The 16,969-nt window shown below is 45.3% G+C and overlaps 1 protein-coding gene across 1 annotated transcript in view; it reads left to right on the plus strand.

The window, feature by feature from the left end:
- Positions 1 to 16,969, plus strand: part of LOC143171953 (pikachurin-like) — a 124,531-nt gene that overhangs the window by 90,355 nt on the left and 17,207 nt on the right. Inside the window, 4 exon segments of the mRNA XM_076361139.1 lie at positions 6,635 to 6,739; positions 6,742 to 6,756; positions 7,509 to 7,752; positions 16,593 to 16,704. Coding sequence (XP_076217254.1) covers positions 6,635 to 6,739; positions 6,742 to 6,756; positions 7,509 to 7,752; positions 16,593 to 16,704 — 476 coding nt within the window.

Below are 16,969 nucleotides of genomic sequence, written 5' to 3' on the forward strand. Positions count from 1 at the left end.
CTTTCTGGGGTGCCATGTCGCCATAGGACTGGCTTTTCAAGGCCCAGGATAGTGTTCCAGGCAGTGGCATGGGGCACGGGATATGTTTCCAGCCATCCGGTGGCTGCTTCCACCATTGTAAGCACGTGGCGCTTGCCTTGGCGGGTTTGTGGGAGTGCGATATAATCGATCTGCCAGGCCTCCCCATATTTATATTTCAGCCATCGTCCTCCATACCAGAGGGGCTTTAACCGCTTGGCTTGCTTGATTGCAGCGCATGCTTCACATTCATGGATAACCTGCACAATAGTGTCCATGGTCAAGTCCACCCCTCGATCACGAGCCCATCTGTATGTTGCATCTCTTCCTTGGTGACCTGAGGTGTCATGGGCCCACCGAGCTAGAAATAATTCACCCTTATGTTGCCAGTCCAGATCCACCTGAGCCACTTCAATCTTAGCAACCTGATCCACCTGCTGGTTGTTTTGATGTTCTTCAGTAGCCCGACTCTTGGGTACGGGAGCATCTACGTGACGGACTTTTACAACCAGGTTCTCCACCCGGGCAGCAATATCTTGCCACAATGCGGCAGCCCAGATGGGTTTGCCTCTGCGCTGCCAGTTGCTCCGCTTCCATTGCTGCAACCACCCCCACAGGGCATTTGCCACAATCCATGAGTCAGTCTAGAGATAGAGCACTGGCCACTTTTCTCAGTCAGCAATGTCTAAAGCCAGCTGGATGGCCTTTACTTCTGCAAATGGGCTCGATTCACCTTCTCCTTCAGCAGTTTCTGCAACTTGTCGCATAGGACTCCATACAGCAGCTTTCCACCTCCGATGCTTTCCCACAATACGACAGGACCCATCAGTGAACAGGGCATATTGCTTCTCATTTTCTGGTAGTTCATTATACAGTGGGGCCTCCTCAGCACACGTCACCTCCTCCTCTGGCGATATTCCAAAATCTTTGCCTTCTGGCCAATCCATGATCACTTCCAGGATTCCTGGGCGACTGGGGTTTCCTATTTGAGCCTGTTGTGTGATTAGTGCGACCCACTTCCTCCATGTAGCATCAGTTGCATGATGTGTACAGGGGACCCTCCCTCTGAACATCCAGCCTAGCACCGGCAGTCGGGGTGCCAGGAGGAGCTGTGCTTCAGTGCCGATCACTTCCGAAGCAGCTCGAACCCCTTCATATGCTGCTAATATCTCTTTTTCAGTTGGAGTATAGCGGGCCTCGGATCCTCTGTATCCCCGACTCCAAAACCCTAGGGGTCGACCTCGAGTCTCCCCTGGTGCTTTCTGCCAGAGGCTCCAGGTAGGGCCATTCTCCCCGGCTGCGGTGTAGAGCACATTTTTTACATCTTGTCCTGCCCGGACTGGCCCCAGGGCTACTGCATGAACTATCTCCTCTTTAATTTGTTCAAAGGATTGTCATTGCTCAGGGCCCCATTTGAAATCGTTCTTCTTCCGGGTCACTTGGTAGAGAGGGTTTACGATCAGACTGTAATTTGGAATATGCATTCTCCAAAAACCCACGACGCCTAAGAAAGCTTGTGTTTCCTTTTTGCTAGTTGGTGGAGACATGGCTGTTATTTTGTTGATCACATCCATTGGGATCTGACGATGTCCATCTTGCCATTTTATTCCTAAAAACTGGATCTCCTGTGCAGGTCCCTTGACCTTACTTGGTTTTATGGCAAATCCGGCCTTCAGCAGGATTTGGACTATTTCCTTCCCTTTTTCAAAAACTTCTCCTGCTGTGTTGCCCCACACAATGATGTCATCAATCTATTGCAGGTGTTCTGGAGCCTCACCCTGTTCCAGTGCAGCCTGGATCAGTCCATGGCAAATGGTGGGGCTGTGTTTCCACCCCTGGGGCAGTCGGTTCCAGGTGTACTGGACGCCCCTCCAAGTGAAAGCAAACTGTGGCCTGCACTCCGCTGCCAAAGGGATTGAGAAAAACGCATTAGCGATATCAATTGTGGCATACCACTTGGCTGCCTTTGACTCCAGTTCGTATTGAAGTTCTAGCATGTCTGGCACAGCAGCACTCAGCGACGGCGCGACTTCGTTCAGGCCATGATAGTCTACTGTTATTGCTGATATTGCTGCCAGTACACTGTTGTGGTAGGAATTGGCACCTGTTCGTCTTTGACCTTCAGCAACCCCACAACAGAGGGGTCCTCCGAGAGACCGGGCAAGGTAGACAGCTGTTTAATTTCTTCCGTCTCCAAGGCAGCTATACCAAAAGCCCACCGGTACCCTTTTGGGTCCTTGAAATACCCTCTCCTGAGGTAGTCTATGCCAAGGATGCACGGAGCCTCTGGGCCAGTCACAATGGGGTGCTTTTGCCACTCATTCCCAATTAGGCTCACTTCAGCCTCCAATACAGTTAGCTGTTGGGATCCCCCCGTCACCCCAGAAATATAGATGGGTTCTGCCCCTCTATAGCTTGATGGCATTAGGGTACACTGTGCACCGGTGTCTACTAGAGCCTTATACTTCTGTGGGTCCGATGTGCCAGGCCACCGAATCCACACAGTCCAGTAAACCCGGTTGTCCCTTTCCTCCCCCTGGCTGGAGGCAGGGCCCCTCTAATCCTCATCACAGTACTCATTTCTCATTTCTTGTACATACGAGTCAGAAGTCAATTCATTAAGATCAGGAGTAAGATCAGCCCTTCTGCTCTGTCTGGGGAACTGCCCGCTGGAAACTGGAGCAGCAATTTTCCTGGAAGAACCCCCTTTTGTGATTGTTTTTCCTTGCAACTCACGTACCCGTGCCTCTAGGGCTGAGGTAGATTTTCCTTCCCACTTCCTTATGCCCTCTCTGTGGTCACGCAGGTAAAACCACAGGGTGGCCCATGGTGTGTATCCACTATATCCTCTCTCTTGAGCAGAGGGACGCTGACTCCTAATGGCTGAGATAGTGGTCCGTACAGGTGGGGAGTAGGACCTATCCTCTCTGAGTTGCTGGATCTCCCGGGACAGTTTCTCCACAGACGAGACACAGGCCTGTAGGGAGGAAAAGAGACTTTCTTCATGTTGCCCGAGTTGGCCAGCCAATTCATCCACCATTTGTCCCTCTCCGTCCTTCCAGGTCATGACTGCCAATGCGTTGGTGTATGACGATGTTGCGCTCCGTACAAACTTCTGCCACATGGGTCGTGTGCACTTGACTTCGTCTGGATCTTTGGATAACTGCTCATTGTTCAGGTCACCATAAATCACCTCCAGCACGGCTAATTCTCTCAGGTACTGGATACCTCTCTCCATGGTGGTCCACTTGCCTGGGTGACATAGAACATCTTCCTTGAAGGGATACCTTTCCTTCACGCCTGACAGGAGTCACCTCCAGAGGCTGAGGGCTTGTGCCCCTTTTCCAATCGCTTTGTCAATGCCCCCTTCCCTAGAAAGGGATCCCAGCTGCTTGGCTTCCCTACCCTCTAATTTCAGGCTACTGGCCCCGTTATCCCAGCATCGGAGCAGCCAGGTGACAATATGCTCACCTGGACGACGGCTGAAATCTTTTCGCATATCTCGCAGCTCACTCAGGGATAGGGATCGGGTGGTTACCATCTCGTTTATGGGTTCTGCCTCTTCCTCCTCCTGTTCTCGTGATGGCCCTGGTTCACCTTCATCCTTCACTAAATGAGTTGATTTTCTTCTGTATTTCTTCTTGTGTATCGGGGCGACTGATACTGGCACGAGTTGGTTCTCTGGTTCAGCCGCAGTGCCTGTTGCCAGGGTTGGAGTAGCCACAGTGCCTGTCGCTGGGATTGATCTCTGGACGGTATTCTTAAATAATTGTTTAACCTTAAACAAGGTCACAACCTGAACCACATTCAGGAGACATAGCAATAGGACCATGCTGGTTTGAACATCCCAAGGATATTCAGAATTCTCAAGAGCTGTTGTAACTAGCCTGAAGGAGAAAGGGAAGGTGAAGGAGCCGTGGGAAGCGTCCCCCCCTGTTTCCCCCATAGATTGGTTCCCTGAGGAGAAAAGGTAAAAGGTGTAATTATTAATAGTTTCCAAAAAGTGACTCCCGAGGTACGGAGGTGACGGCAATGCCGAGTACAAATACAAAAATACAAATACAGAAGTTAGTCTCATGACCAATAATTTTATCACATCATAAACCAGTAGTGTTACACAGTGCAGCAAAATGATATCCTTGATCCAGCTCCCAGAGGTGATAGACAGCACAACAGGGAACATATACAGCAAATAAGGTGTTACATAACACAACTTTGAGAGCCAGCATGACAACTTTGAGAGTAAATTAATCAACATTGTGACCAGTGACTGTTAAACCAATATGATGAATGCTTATAACAAATTTGCCTTAACACGCTCTGGTCAGATCTGTCGTTATCTCAACCCTTATTGTCCCATGTTGGGCGCCAAAAGGACTGTTATGGTTTAACCTGGCAGGCAGCTAAACACCACACAGCCGTTCACTCACTCCCCCCTCCACACCCAGTGGGATGGGGGAGAGCATCGGAGAGAAAAAAAAAAAGTAAAATTCGTGGGTTGAGATAAAGACAGTTTAATAGGACAGAAAAGGAAGGGAAAATAATAATAATAATAATAATAATAATAATAGAAGAATATACAAAGCAAGTGATGCACAATGCAATTGCTTACCACCCGCCGACCGATGCCCAGCCAGTTCCCGAGCAGCGGTCACCCCGCCCCCCAGCTAACTCCCCCCCCCAGTTTATATACTGAGCATGACGTCATATGGTATGGAATATCCCTTTGGCCAGTTGGGGTCAGCTGTCCTGGCTGTGCCCCCTCCCAGCTTCTTGCTGGCAGGGCATGAGAAGCTGACAAGTCCTTGACTAGTGTAAGCACTACTTAGCAACAACTAAAACATCAGTGTGTGATCAACATTATTCTCATCCTAAATCCAAACCACAGCACTGTACCAGCTACTAGGAAGAAAATTAACTCTATCCCAGCCGAAACCAGGACAAGGGTTTTGTTTAAACCCCGTAAAAACTGTCATTTAAATTCCACCGTGACACAGTGACAAGATCCCCATTCCCATCCTGCTCCAATTCACCATGGCCATTACAGTGCAGCCCAGAAGGGGAAAAGATGGCTAAATGAGCATTGCAAGCACCCATGCTCCCATGGCTGGGTGTGGGGCAGCCGTTTGAAGGGGTAATTGTCCCCTTCCACATAGAAGGAGAATTTGTTCCCTTCCAGAGGACTTGTATATTTTGCTTATGCTCCTTGGGTTAGCCCTGGAGCCTTGTGTTATGAACACCGTACCCAGGCCTTCTATCTCTACAATGAAAAATGGGCCTGGCAGGAGATTTGTAGATATGCAATACAAGACAAGTCTGGTCTGGCAGGGAGTTGTACCAGATGACCCAAGAGTTATTACTGCCTCTGTCCTGACTCAGTGAGAAAAGGTTATTTTCCACCTTGGATGGCAGAGTGATCAGGATGAACCAGCACATCAGCCATCTACACAAGATACTTCTTTGCACTTTTCTTTCTGACTATGGGATTGGAAATCAAACTGTAAAGCTGGTGCTGTACTAACGCCAGTACCTTATTGAAGATTTGTAGAGTCCTGTTCTGGAAACTCTCTTTACAATCAGAGTGCTGTATTTAAACAAAACAAAGAAGACATATCCTGTTCTTGAAGTAGTTTTGCAAGACTTCTCTCAGTCATCTCAGATAACAAAACTGTTCTCCAATGTTGTTTGTCAGAGTTTCCTCACTACACCTGTGTCATCTTGGAGGTGATATTTCAGTGTGCCGCAAAATAAATGTGCAATTCTTAGTTTGTCATAACCACTTTGCCCCTCCAAATGATATGCTTACACTTGTACAGCATGAATGTATTATTTGGGCTTTCTTAATGTATAAGATCAGTTTGTTACTATCAATGAGGGGGGAATTATTTAATCAGAACCTATCTAAAATAAAGGAGAAAGTAAACATCAACAAGCAATTAATCAGATGTACATTTGCCCATTGAATAATCTGACTTTATAGATACCAGTTTTAAGAAGTAAATAAGTAAATTATTTAGTCTACAACAATTTCAGCTTAATTCCAGCAAGAAGAAATCATGTTCTTGTTATTTCAGTTGATGTGCCAGCACAGTAGAAATGCTTCTTAAAAAGCCCATATGCTGATGATATGCATCCCTTTTAGTGCAGACAAGAGGGCTGACAACATCATTTTAGTTAATAAGATTAGCTGTTGATAATTAACACCTTCCATGCTTACTATGGCACGAATTTACAGTGAACAAAGAAGCACTTAAGGTAATTGAAATTAAACGTCACAGTGCTTCTAAAAAACACGAAGAGATTTCAATTAACACTTATGAGAAAATAAAGATAGGAACAAGAGCAGAAGAAAAGTAATCTGGAGAATGACTGAAAGCTACAACTGTCATGGTTTGTTAGTGAGGGCTAATTTCTGCTATTTTTAAGGTCTTTTCCTGGTCTGGTACAAAGCCAGTGCTAAAAATCAAGCTACTTTGTGTGAACTGCACACCGTTGGACAAATTGGGAAAGAATCTAGATAGGGGAGCAAATTGTATTTGGTAGTAGCAATGATCAACAGCCAAATAAATCTTTGACAAACTTCTCTGATAAATCAGTGTTCTGGCTCTGTGTTTAGGTGAGTGTAGCAGTAGCATCTGTGACGAGGCATCCTGCATCAACAGTGGTACCTGTACTGTGAGCAAAGCGGATTCGTACATTTGCCTTTGCCCCCTTGGATTAAAGGTCATTGCGAAGAAGGTGAGAAGATGCTAGGTTGCTTATATTTCTTTGTATGTGTTATTTAGTGTTCAGTGTGTTTTCCACATAGTGATATCCAAGGAGGTCTTATGCTATTACACCAACAGAAGACAGTACTTGCTACGTTATCTTTTTAAAATCACATAGTGAAACCCTCCCCCACCATTCACTTTGGGGCTACATCCAGCTCCTATGTAATCAGTGATTCTCAAACTTCTTTGGTTATTTAAATTAACTATAATTAAGCTTCTCAAACTTACTTTTCAGAAGTTAAAATAATGTACCACTCCACAGCTGCACATTAACTAAAATATTCCCACTTTTCTCCTAAAAACAGTGTCAGTTGTATATTCTAAAATGTAAAGGACCAAATATCAATTTCCTGCTGAAATCGCAGAGATACAAATAGTCAAATACATACAGCATTATTTTCTGTGCTGCAGAGCATAGCTTTTCATGCCACCACTTATTGTGTACATGCTTGCTACTTCGAAATCATTGCAGTGAATCGCTAAAGAAAAGGAGCACAAAGCTTTATAATACAAATACAGCCTTGGAAAAAGAAGGGATTAATGAGGGAAGCAATGTTGGCTAGGATAAACAATATTTTTAATTTGGAAGACAAAATTTCTAGGTTGTTTTTCTTAATGTTAGCTTTAAGTACTTAACAAAGGGAACTGACTCTGGTTGGTAGGAGTCACTCCCTTACCTTTGAGCCTCAAGTGACCTGCTTGTGTATTCCAGATTTCCAGCACTCACCTTGGCCATACCTCAGTTCAACGAGTCCTTAAGGTCATTTGCTAGCACACCCTGGCCCTTGGCACCACAGAATTACCTTTCCTTCATGGAGTTTGAGATGACATTTCGTCCAGATTTAGAGACTGGTATCCTTTTGTATAGCTACGACACAGACAGCAAGGACTTCCTCTCCATTAACATGGTGGCCGGTTATGTGGAGTTCAGATTCGACTGTGGCTCAGGAACAGCTGTTATCAGGTATACAGTGTTTCTTGTGTTTCCTTTCCAATGATACCACAGTGCAGATCCACAAGAGAAGTGGACATTCTTCAAGAAGGAAATCTTAAAGGCGCAGGAGGAGGCCATCCCTACATGCCGAAAGACAAGCCGGTGGGGAAGAAGACTGGCCTGGCTGATCAGAGCTTTGGCTGGAACTCAGGAAAAAAAAGGGAGTTTATGACCTTTGGAAGAAGGGGCAGGCAACTCAGGAGGACTACAAAGATGTCGTAAGGTTATGTAGGGCCAAAGCCCAACTAGAACTTAATTTGGCTACTGCCATAAAAGAAAATAAAAGTGTTTCCATAAATACCTTAACAACAAAATGAGGGCCAAGGAGAATCTCCATCCTATATTGGATGTGGGGGGGAACATAGTGACAAAGGATGAGGAAAAGACTGAGGTACTTAATGCCTTCTTTGCCTCAGTCTTTAACGGTAAGACCAATTGTTCTCAGGGTACCCAGCCCTTGGTGAAGTGCTCACCAAGCCACTTTCCATCATTTATCAGCAGTCCTGGCTAACCAGGTGTCCTGGTTTCGGCAGGGATAGAGTTAATTTCCTTCCTAGTAGCTGGTACAATGCTGTGTTTTGGATTTAGAATGAGAACAAAGTTGATAACGCACCGATGTTTTAGTTGTTGCTAGGTAATGCTTACACTAGCCAAGGACTTTTTAGTTTCCCATGCTCTACCGACTGAGAAGGCTGCAGGTGCACAAGAAGCTAGGAGGGGGGCACAGCCAAACTGGCCAAAGGGATATTCCATACCATGTGACGTCATGCTCAGTACATAAACTGGGGAAAGCTAGCTGGGGGGGGGCTGCTGCTCGGGGACTGACTGGGCATCGGTCGGCGGGTGGTGAGCAATTGTACTGTGCATCACTTGCTTTGTGTATTATTATTATTATCATTTTATTTCAATTATTAAACTGTTTTTATCTCAACCCACGAGTTTTTCTCACTTGTGCTCTTCCAGTTCTCTCCCCCATCCCACCGGGGGTGGGGGGAGTGAGCGAGCGGCTGCGTGGTGCTCAGTTGTCGACTGAGGTTAAATCACGACAGTCCTTTTTTGGCGCCCAACGTGGGGCACGAAGGGTTTGAGATAATAACAGATTAACCGGAGTGTATTAAGGAACTTATATCTGTTAATAGTTGAGGGTCACAATGTTGGTTTCTCTGTTCTCGATATTGATTTGTGTAATCTGCATCGTGCTCCTTTTTTTGCTGTACATGTTAAAGATTGGTGTTGGTTTTTGCAGTTTGCTGTGGTCTGCAGTGATTAGTGATGTCTCGCTTGTGAGGTTTGTTTTTAGAACATTGACCTTGACGTTAGTGTGGTATGTAAGTTTCGCAATGAAGCCGTTACTGTACCACGGATACCATTTCGTGGAGACAACTAGCAATTACAGTGACTTTTCTGAGAGTTTTTTTACGGAGGAAATACAGAATGGCAGTGTCACTACCTTCTTCTATGATGTTTCCTCCTTCATTACAGTAACTTTTCAGTATCTTGAACAGCCTTGGGTAGTTAAGATACTTCTATTAATACTTCTTGGCAATATTGTTTTGGTTTTGTCTGAAGTTAATAAGCAATTTAAGAATACCACCCAGAGATCTGCCCCAAGGCTGGATAGTTATGAGTGGCAGGGTGTGTGGGACAAGATGGGCAAGTACCTAGGCCAATGGGCACCCCCAGTGTTTTGGAACTTCACCCCTGAGCAAGTGCAGAATCCTGGAGAGTTAGTAGAATATTTGGACAAAGTATGCTGTCACCCTGGCAACTCCAGAGAGATGCAGATCATTGCAACGTGCTGGGGCCTGGCCCATGCCTACCGAGCCCTGTTCAACACCATTCAGTACCCTGAAAGGGAAGAGAAGGTCTCTGGATCTGACAGTAAAACGACACGCACTGCGGCCACTCAGACCCCGGCGACACGCCCTGCGGCCACTCCGACCCCGGTGACATGCTCTGCAGCTACTCAGACCCCAGTGACAGGCCCTGCGGCCACTCCAACCCTAGCGACAGGCCCCGCGGCCACTCAGACCCTGGCGACAGGCCCTGCGGCTGAACCAAAGAACCAGCCTGTGCCGGTATCAGTCACCCCTGTACACAAGAAGAAATTTTGGAAGCGGAAGTCGGCTCGTTTAGTAAGGGAGGAAGAAGCTTCTTCTAAAAGGGAAGCAGAGGAAGAAGTGTACGAGACAGATGACCCTGGAGAAGGGCCATCACGAGAACGGGAGGAGGAGAGCCGGCCGCTGATCGGGGAGGAAGAAGAGGAAGAACTCATAAACGAGGCAGTGACCACCCGATCTCTATCCCTGAGTGAGCTGTGAGATATACGAAAAGATTTCAGCCGTCGTCCAGGCGACCATGTTGTCACCTGGCTGCTCCGATGCTGGGATAATGGGGCCAGTAGCCTAGAACTAGAGGGTAGGGAAGCCAAGCAGCTGGGATCCCTTTCCAGGGAAGGGGGCATTGACAAAGCAATTGGAAAAGGGACACGAGTCCTCAGCCTTTGGAGGCGACTCTTGTCAAGCGTGAAGGAAAGGTATCCCTTTAAGGAAGATGTCATATGTCGCCCAAGCAAGTGGGCCACCATGGAGAAGGGTATCCAGTTTCTGAGAGAATTAGCTGTGCTGGAGGTGATTTATGGTGACCTGAACAATGAACAACTATCCAAAGATCCAGACGAAGTCAAGTGCACACGACCCATGTGGCGGAAGTTTATAAGGAGCGCACCATCGTCATACGCCAATTCATTGGCAGTGATGACCTGGAAAGATGGAGAGGAACAAACGGTGGATGAATTAGCTGGCCAACTCCGGCAATACGAGGAAAGTCTCTCTTCCTCCCTCGTCTCGGCTGTGGAGAAACTGTCCCGGGAGATCCAGCAGCTCAGAGAGGATAGGTCCTACTCCCCACCTGTACGAACCAGTATCTCGGCTATTAGGAGTCAGCATTCTTTTGCTCAAGAGAGAGAATATAAAGGATACACACCACGGGGCACCCTATGGTTTTACCTGCGTGACCATGGAGAGGACATGAGGAAGTGGGATGGAAAACCTACTGCAGCCCTAGGGGCACGGGTACGTGAATTGCAAGGGAAAACAATCACAAAAGGGGGTTCTTCCAGGAAAATTGCTGCTCCAGTTTCCAGTGGGCAGTTCCCCAGATAGAGTAGAAGGGCCAATCGTACTTCTGATCTTAATGAAGAGACTTCTGACTCGTATTTACAAGAAATGAGAAAACAACCCACGATTTTTTCTCACTTGTGCTCTTCCAATTCTCTCCCCCATCCCACCGGCGCGGGGGGAGTGAGCGAGCAGCTGGGTGGTGCTCAGTTGCCGACTGAGGTTAAACCACGACACCAGGGAGGGCCCAGTTGACTGGAGGTTAGCAAATGTGAAGCTCATCTACAAGAAGGGCCGGAAGGAGGATCCGGGGAACTACAGGCCTGTCAGCCTGACCTCGGTGTCGGAGAAGATTATGGAGCAGATCATCCTGAGTGCCATCACACAGCACGTACAGGACAACCAGGTGATCAGGCCCAGTCAGCATGGGTTTATGAAAGGCAGGTCCTGCTTGACCAACCTGATCTCCTTCTATGACCAGGTGACCCGCCTAGTGGGTGAGGGAGAGGCTGTGGATGTTTTCTACCTGGATTTAGTAAAGCCTTTGACACCATTTCCCACAGCATTCTCCTGGGGAAACTGGCTGCTCATGGCTTGGACGGGCGTACTCTTCGCTGGGTTACAAACTGGCTGGATGGCAGGGCCCAAAGAGTTGTGGTGAATGGAGTTAAATCCAGTTGGCGGCCGGTCACGAGCGGTGTTCCCCAGGGCTCAGTTTTGGGGCCGGTCTTGTTCAATATCTTTATCAATGATCTGGACGAGGGGATTGAGTGCACCCTCAGGAAGTTTGCAGACGACACCAAGTTGGGCGGGAGTGTTGATCTGCTCGAGGGTAGGAAGGCTCTGCAGAGGGACCTGGACAGGCTGGATCGATGGGCCGAGGCCAATTGTATGAGATTCAACAAGGCCAAGTGCCAGGTCCTGCACTTGGGCCACAACAACCCCAGGCAATGCTATAGGCTTGGGGAAGAGTGGCTGGAAAGCTGCCTGTCGGAAAAGGACCTGGGGCTGTTGGTTGACAGCTGGCTGAACATGAGCCGGCAGTGTGCCCAGGCGGCCAAGAAGGCCAATGGCATCCTGGCCTGTGTCAGAAATAGTGTGGCCAGCAGGAGTAGGGAAGTCATCGTCCCCCTGTACTCGGCCCTGGTGAGGCCGCACCTCGAATACTGTGTTCAGTTTTGGGCCCCTCACTACAAGAAAGACATTGAGGTGCTGGAGCACGTTCAAAGAAGGGCAACAAAGCTGGTGAAGGGTCTGGAGCACAAGTCTGATGAGGAGTGGCTGAGGGAACTGGGGTTGTTTAGCCTGGAGAAGAGGAGGCTGAGGGGTGACCTCATCGCTCTCTACAACTACCTGCAAGGAGGTTGTAGCGAGGTGGGTGTCGGTCTCTTCTCCCAAGTAACTAGCGATAGGACGAGAGGAAATGGCCTCAAGTTGCGCCAGGAGAGGTTTAGATTGGATATTAGGGAAAATTTCTTCACCAAACAGGTTGTCAAGCATTGGAACAGGCTGCCTAGGGAAGTGGTTGAGTCACCATCCCTGGAGCTATTTAAAAGATGTGTAGATGTGGCGCTTAGGGACATGGTTTAGTGGTGAACTTGGTAGTGTTAGGTTAACGGTTGGACTCGATGATCTTAAGGGTCTTTTGCAACCGAAATGATTCTATGATTCTATGAAAGAGTTATAGCCTATAATGGGGTATGGGAGCCCATCAGTCTCTAGTGCCTACTTCTTCTAAGGAAGCACAAAAACACTATAATTGTATTCAAGGGGACAGGATTTTCTTCCTACATAAGTTTATGTTTCAAAGCATTGTTATCAGTGTTACCATGACATGCCACCATCTTATTGCAGATGTTACTTTTATTTCTGTATGGTATTGCAGAAATTCCTTTCTTGCCTCCATGACATTGTGCCACAGCTAATTAGAGGATCTATAAATATATTATATATATACTTTCTAGCCACAGGATTGCACAATATTGGCACTTCTGTGAGCGTCCTCCTCCCTGGTCTCCAGTTCCAGGCAGCAAGTACCGGGCTGGAGGTGCCACAAGAAGATACACTTCCAGGTCCCCTCTTTTCTCATAGTGCTGGGGTTTTGGAGATCGGAGGCTAATATCCAATTTACGTAACTTCAGCAGTCTAAAAGATAAATGTATGGGTTAAATGAGTCACCCAGGCTCCCAGACAAAGACAGACTTTCTGAGAATGATTCATCCCATCCTAAAATAAATGTCTAAAATGAGATGCCTCAAAAAGGGCTTTTTGTGTGTCTAACTGAGTCCCAGTTAGACTGCCCAGTCCCTGGGCAGCTGTTCCCTGGGTTCTTATGAAAAGGCAATGGGCCGAACAGAGGCACTCAGTACCTTGGATGTGGTCCAAGAGGCTGCCAGTTTGACCAGGCTGACCTAATATTTAGAAATAATCTATATAAAGCTTATGCAAAATGTGTACACTGCCTGCAAGTCTTGCATACCATGTGTTTCCTTGCATACCATATGTTTCCTGTGGATGGACAGCAGGAATTTTGGCTATACTGCGATTAGGAGAAATATACTGATTTTCCACTGAATGAGGACCCAAGCTAACAAATACATTCAGATGACAAAGTGAGAGATGAAATTTCAAGGGAGCAAATGCAAAATAATGCACAACTGTGCACAGTTGTGGCAATACAGTTAGTGTTGTCAGATAGAGAAAGATCCTGGAGTCATCATGGATAGTTCTGTGAAAGCAACAGCTAACTGCTTAGAGGCAAATACAGAAATGCAAGTACGGTGCAGAGAATTATTAGGAACAGAATAAAGAACAAGACCTCTGCAAAAATCCACAATGCACTCTGTCTTGAAAACTTGCTGCCATTCTGGTCACTTCATTTCAGAAGAAATTAGAAAAATTAAAAAAGAAGAGTAGTGTTGATATACAGGGGAGGGAAAGAAACAACTTCCACAAATACAGCAGGACCCTTCAACTTGGAAAAGAAAGAGTTTGGTGGAAGTATGATAAAGATTTTTAAATTGTGAATGACATGGAGATAAATAAGGAATGATTATTCTGTATTTTTTCATTATGGAAGTATTAGAAGGAGCCCAGTGAAACTGCAAACCAAAAAATATCAAACAAAGAAAATAAGACTTTTCTTTTTTTTCTCAGACAGCACATAAATAAGTTGTGGAAACTAATTGTCACAGCATATTACAGATGCCATAACTATAAATAGGTTAAAAAAAACACATTAGACAAGTTTGAAGAAAGATCCATTGAGGGAGAGCAAACAATTGTATGGATGCAGCCTCTGACTCAGGAAATTGCTAAATGACAAGTTGCCTGAAGCCAGGAGGATATATCAAGGGAAGAATCACTCCATACTTGCCCTGTTCTTTTCTCTTGCTGAAAAGCGGCAGAAATAGCTAATGTCAGAGACCTTTGCTCCAACCCAAAATGGCCCTTCTTACAACAGCCTTCAATCTTTTTCTGATTACAGCCATCTAATTCCTATTACTGGCAACCATAAGACATTAAAGTAGACATAATTTACCCACAAGAATATTGTAGTGCTGCAAAACACCTTGGACTAATGTTTAACCAAGATGTATGTGGCTTGTAAAATGTGGCAAGAGCCACAAGCATGTGCCTGGGAGTGGAAACTACCCCTTTCTATTGGAAAGCACAAGAGAGAGCAGGAAGCCAACTAGCACTTCGGTCACATGCATTAGGGAAAAAGAGTGTGGTGTGATAGCTGGGTAATGGGGGAGACTCATGAGACCAGAAAGCGTCGTTGAAAGTTGTCAGAATAGCCCAAACCCCCAAAGATGTTGTTAAACAATGACTTACAAATACTTGTGTTCAATGAATATTATGGAGATTGCAAGGCCAGGCTCTCAGATGAGGAAATGCCAAGCTTCTGGTTGCCTGCACAGCATCAGTTTTCACAGTGGTTTCATCACTTCAGTCTTTTTTAGCAAGTTAATGTTCTAGGAGGCACAATGCTGGTACACAGTGCAATCCTTTTGAGCCCATATATGTAATCCAAAACCCATGAAACCTGATTCCTCTTACATCCAATTGATTATCGCCATTACGTAGTGTCACCATCTCTGGCTGACTGCCATCTATTACCACCCTCCTGCCCCGCATTACTCTTGTTAATGACTTTATCCAGGCCCAAGCATACACTCAAGCTTCAGGCAGGGTGGTTACCTGCTCAGCTCAGGCACTAACCATGTAACTCTGAAGGTTGTATTGAACTTTCCCATTGATGATATTGCAGTGTAATTAACCCAAGCTCAGCTGCTGTCCTCAGTCACTGCCTTGTGGACCACACAAGTCAATCTACCACCTCGTGCGAGTACTCAGCCCCATGTCCTGTTCAGCTCCTTTTTCTAGATAACTTGTGCAACTCGCACCATTGCTCAGTGATATTTTTTTATGGAGGTTTTCTGAACCAAGTGTCAAAGTAATACTGCCAGTATTGTACGAATAGATAAAAATGGACTTTGAGAAAATTTGGAGGAGCAAAATAGATACAACAAAAATATTTCTAAGCTCATGTTGATTGTTCAGAAAAAAGAAAGAAATGATATTGTTATTTTCACAATTTCAAAATGATATACCTTTTTTAAATCAGCATTTGAATCACTATTGAATCACTATTTCAAATCACAATTTTTTCAATTATTTCAGTTTGAAATGTATCTTTGTTCATTTTAAAATGTAAGTAGCCTGAAAATACAAAACATTATTTCACCCAAAAGAATTTTGTATTTTTTCATTGAATGCTAGAAAGTCTTCAGGTGTCCCAAATAGAATGGCTTCTGATTTTTCCAGCTTGACCAGAGAATCAAACACAAGTTTTCATTGCTCCTGGAGGAAAAGCTGTAAGAAATCATTTAGACATAAAATGTTTTAACCAGTGTAGTAAAATGACATTTGAAAATAAGATACAAAGTTCTGCAGAACTTGTAAAGGGGAATGTGGTTTTGCCCTTTATACAGGCTGCTATTCATATTAGTGCTGAACTAATAAAGATTGTAAGAACAGTTTTTAAATGCTTCCTTTGAGACTGGTGAATGCTTTGCTCAACTGGGATTTATTGTTCCTAGCCAGGATCTCATCACATGATTAGGATCATATTTTAGTTACCTCCCCTTAATGTACAGCAGTCGGGCTGCGTGCACGTGTGCATGCGTGTGTAGATGTCACTGTAACAGGCTGCATAAATAGAGCTGATAAGCCAACACAAAGTAGTTCTGTTTTAAAAGAGGATGAAGAATGTGGGACTAGATGGACCATTAAGTAGGAAGCTTTATCTCCAGGCTTATGTCATTGTGAAATGAGGATGTATAGCTGAGACAAAAAATTGTCTTTATGCATTATAAATGACTGAGCAGAAAAATTAGTTCAGAGGTAGATGAAATGCATGCTGATTGTAGAAATGTTTCATTTATAAATAAAAGTAGAGTGCTTGTTATTTGCTATAGGAACATGGCCTTACTTTCCTTTGCTGATAGGGCTCAGAAATTGTTACTTCTTTATAAGGAAAGAAACACAGTGTTTTAATTTTTTTTTTTTTTTTTAATTTAGAAAATCATCCCAGAGGACTTGACTTTTTAACATGACAGCAATATTTGAAAATATCAGAAAGGCAAAAGTGTAAAATACTTAAAAGTTTTCTTCCCCTTAAAACAGGAGTGAAGAACCTGTCAGTCTGGGTCAATGGCATGAGTTGCAAGTGTCTCGCACAGCGAAGAATGGTATCCTACAAGTGGACAAACAAAAGCCAGTGGAAGGGATGGCAGAGGTGAGCATATGGCATGAGTTGTCATGAATACGGCTGTTAGATTATAAAATGATTGCATGGTAAACTACACAGGCTGCTCTCATTGCTCTTAAGAGCTCAAATAAGTATACACATTAGAGCAATATTTTCTGAAGCCCAAAATTGGAAATTTGCACATGAAGTCTTCCCTCTGAGGACAGGGATCCTGTAAAGGCAGCTGAAATACAACCTTACCTGCTCTTGCCGTGCAACTGGACTCACATTTTTGTGTTCAGTTCATACATGT

Source organism: Aptenodytes patagonicus, chromosome W (genome assembly GCF_965638725.1).
Source record: "Aptenodytes patagonicus chromosome W, bAptPat1.pri.cur, whole genome shotgun sequence".
In the NCBI taxonomy this organism is placed as follows: Eukaryota; Metazoa; Chordata; class Aves; order Sphenisciformes; family Spheniscidae; genus Aptenodytes; species Aptenodytes patagonicus.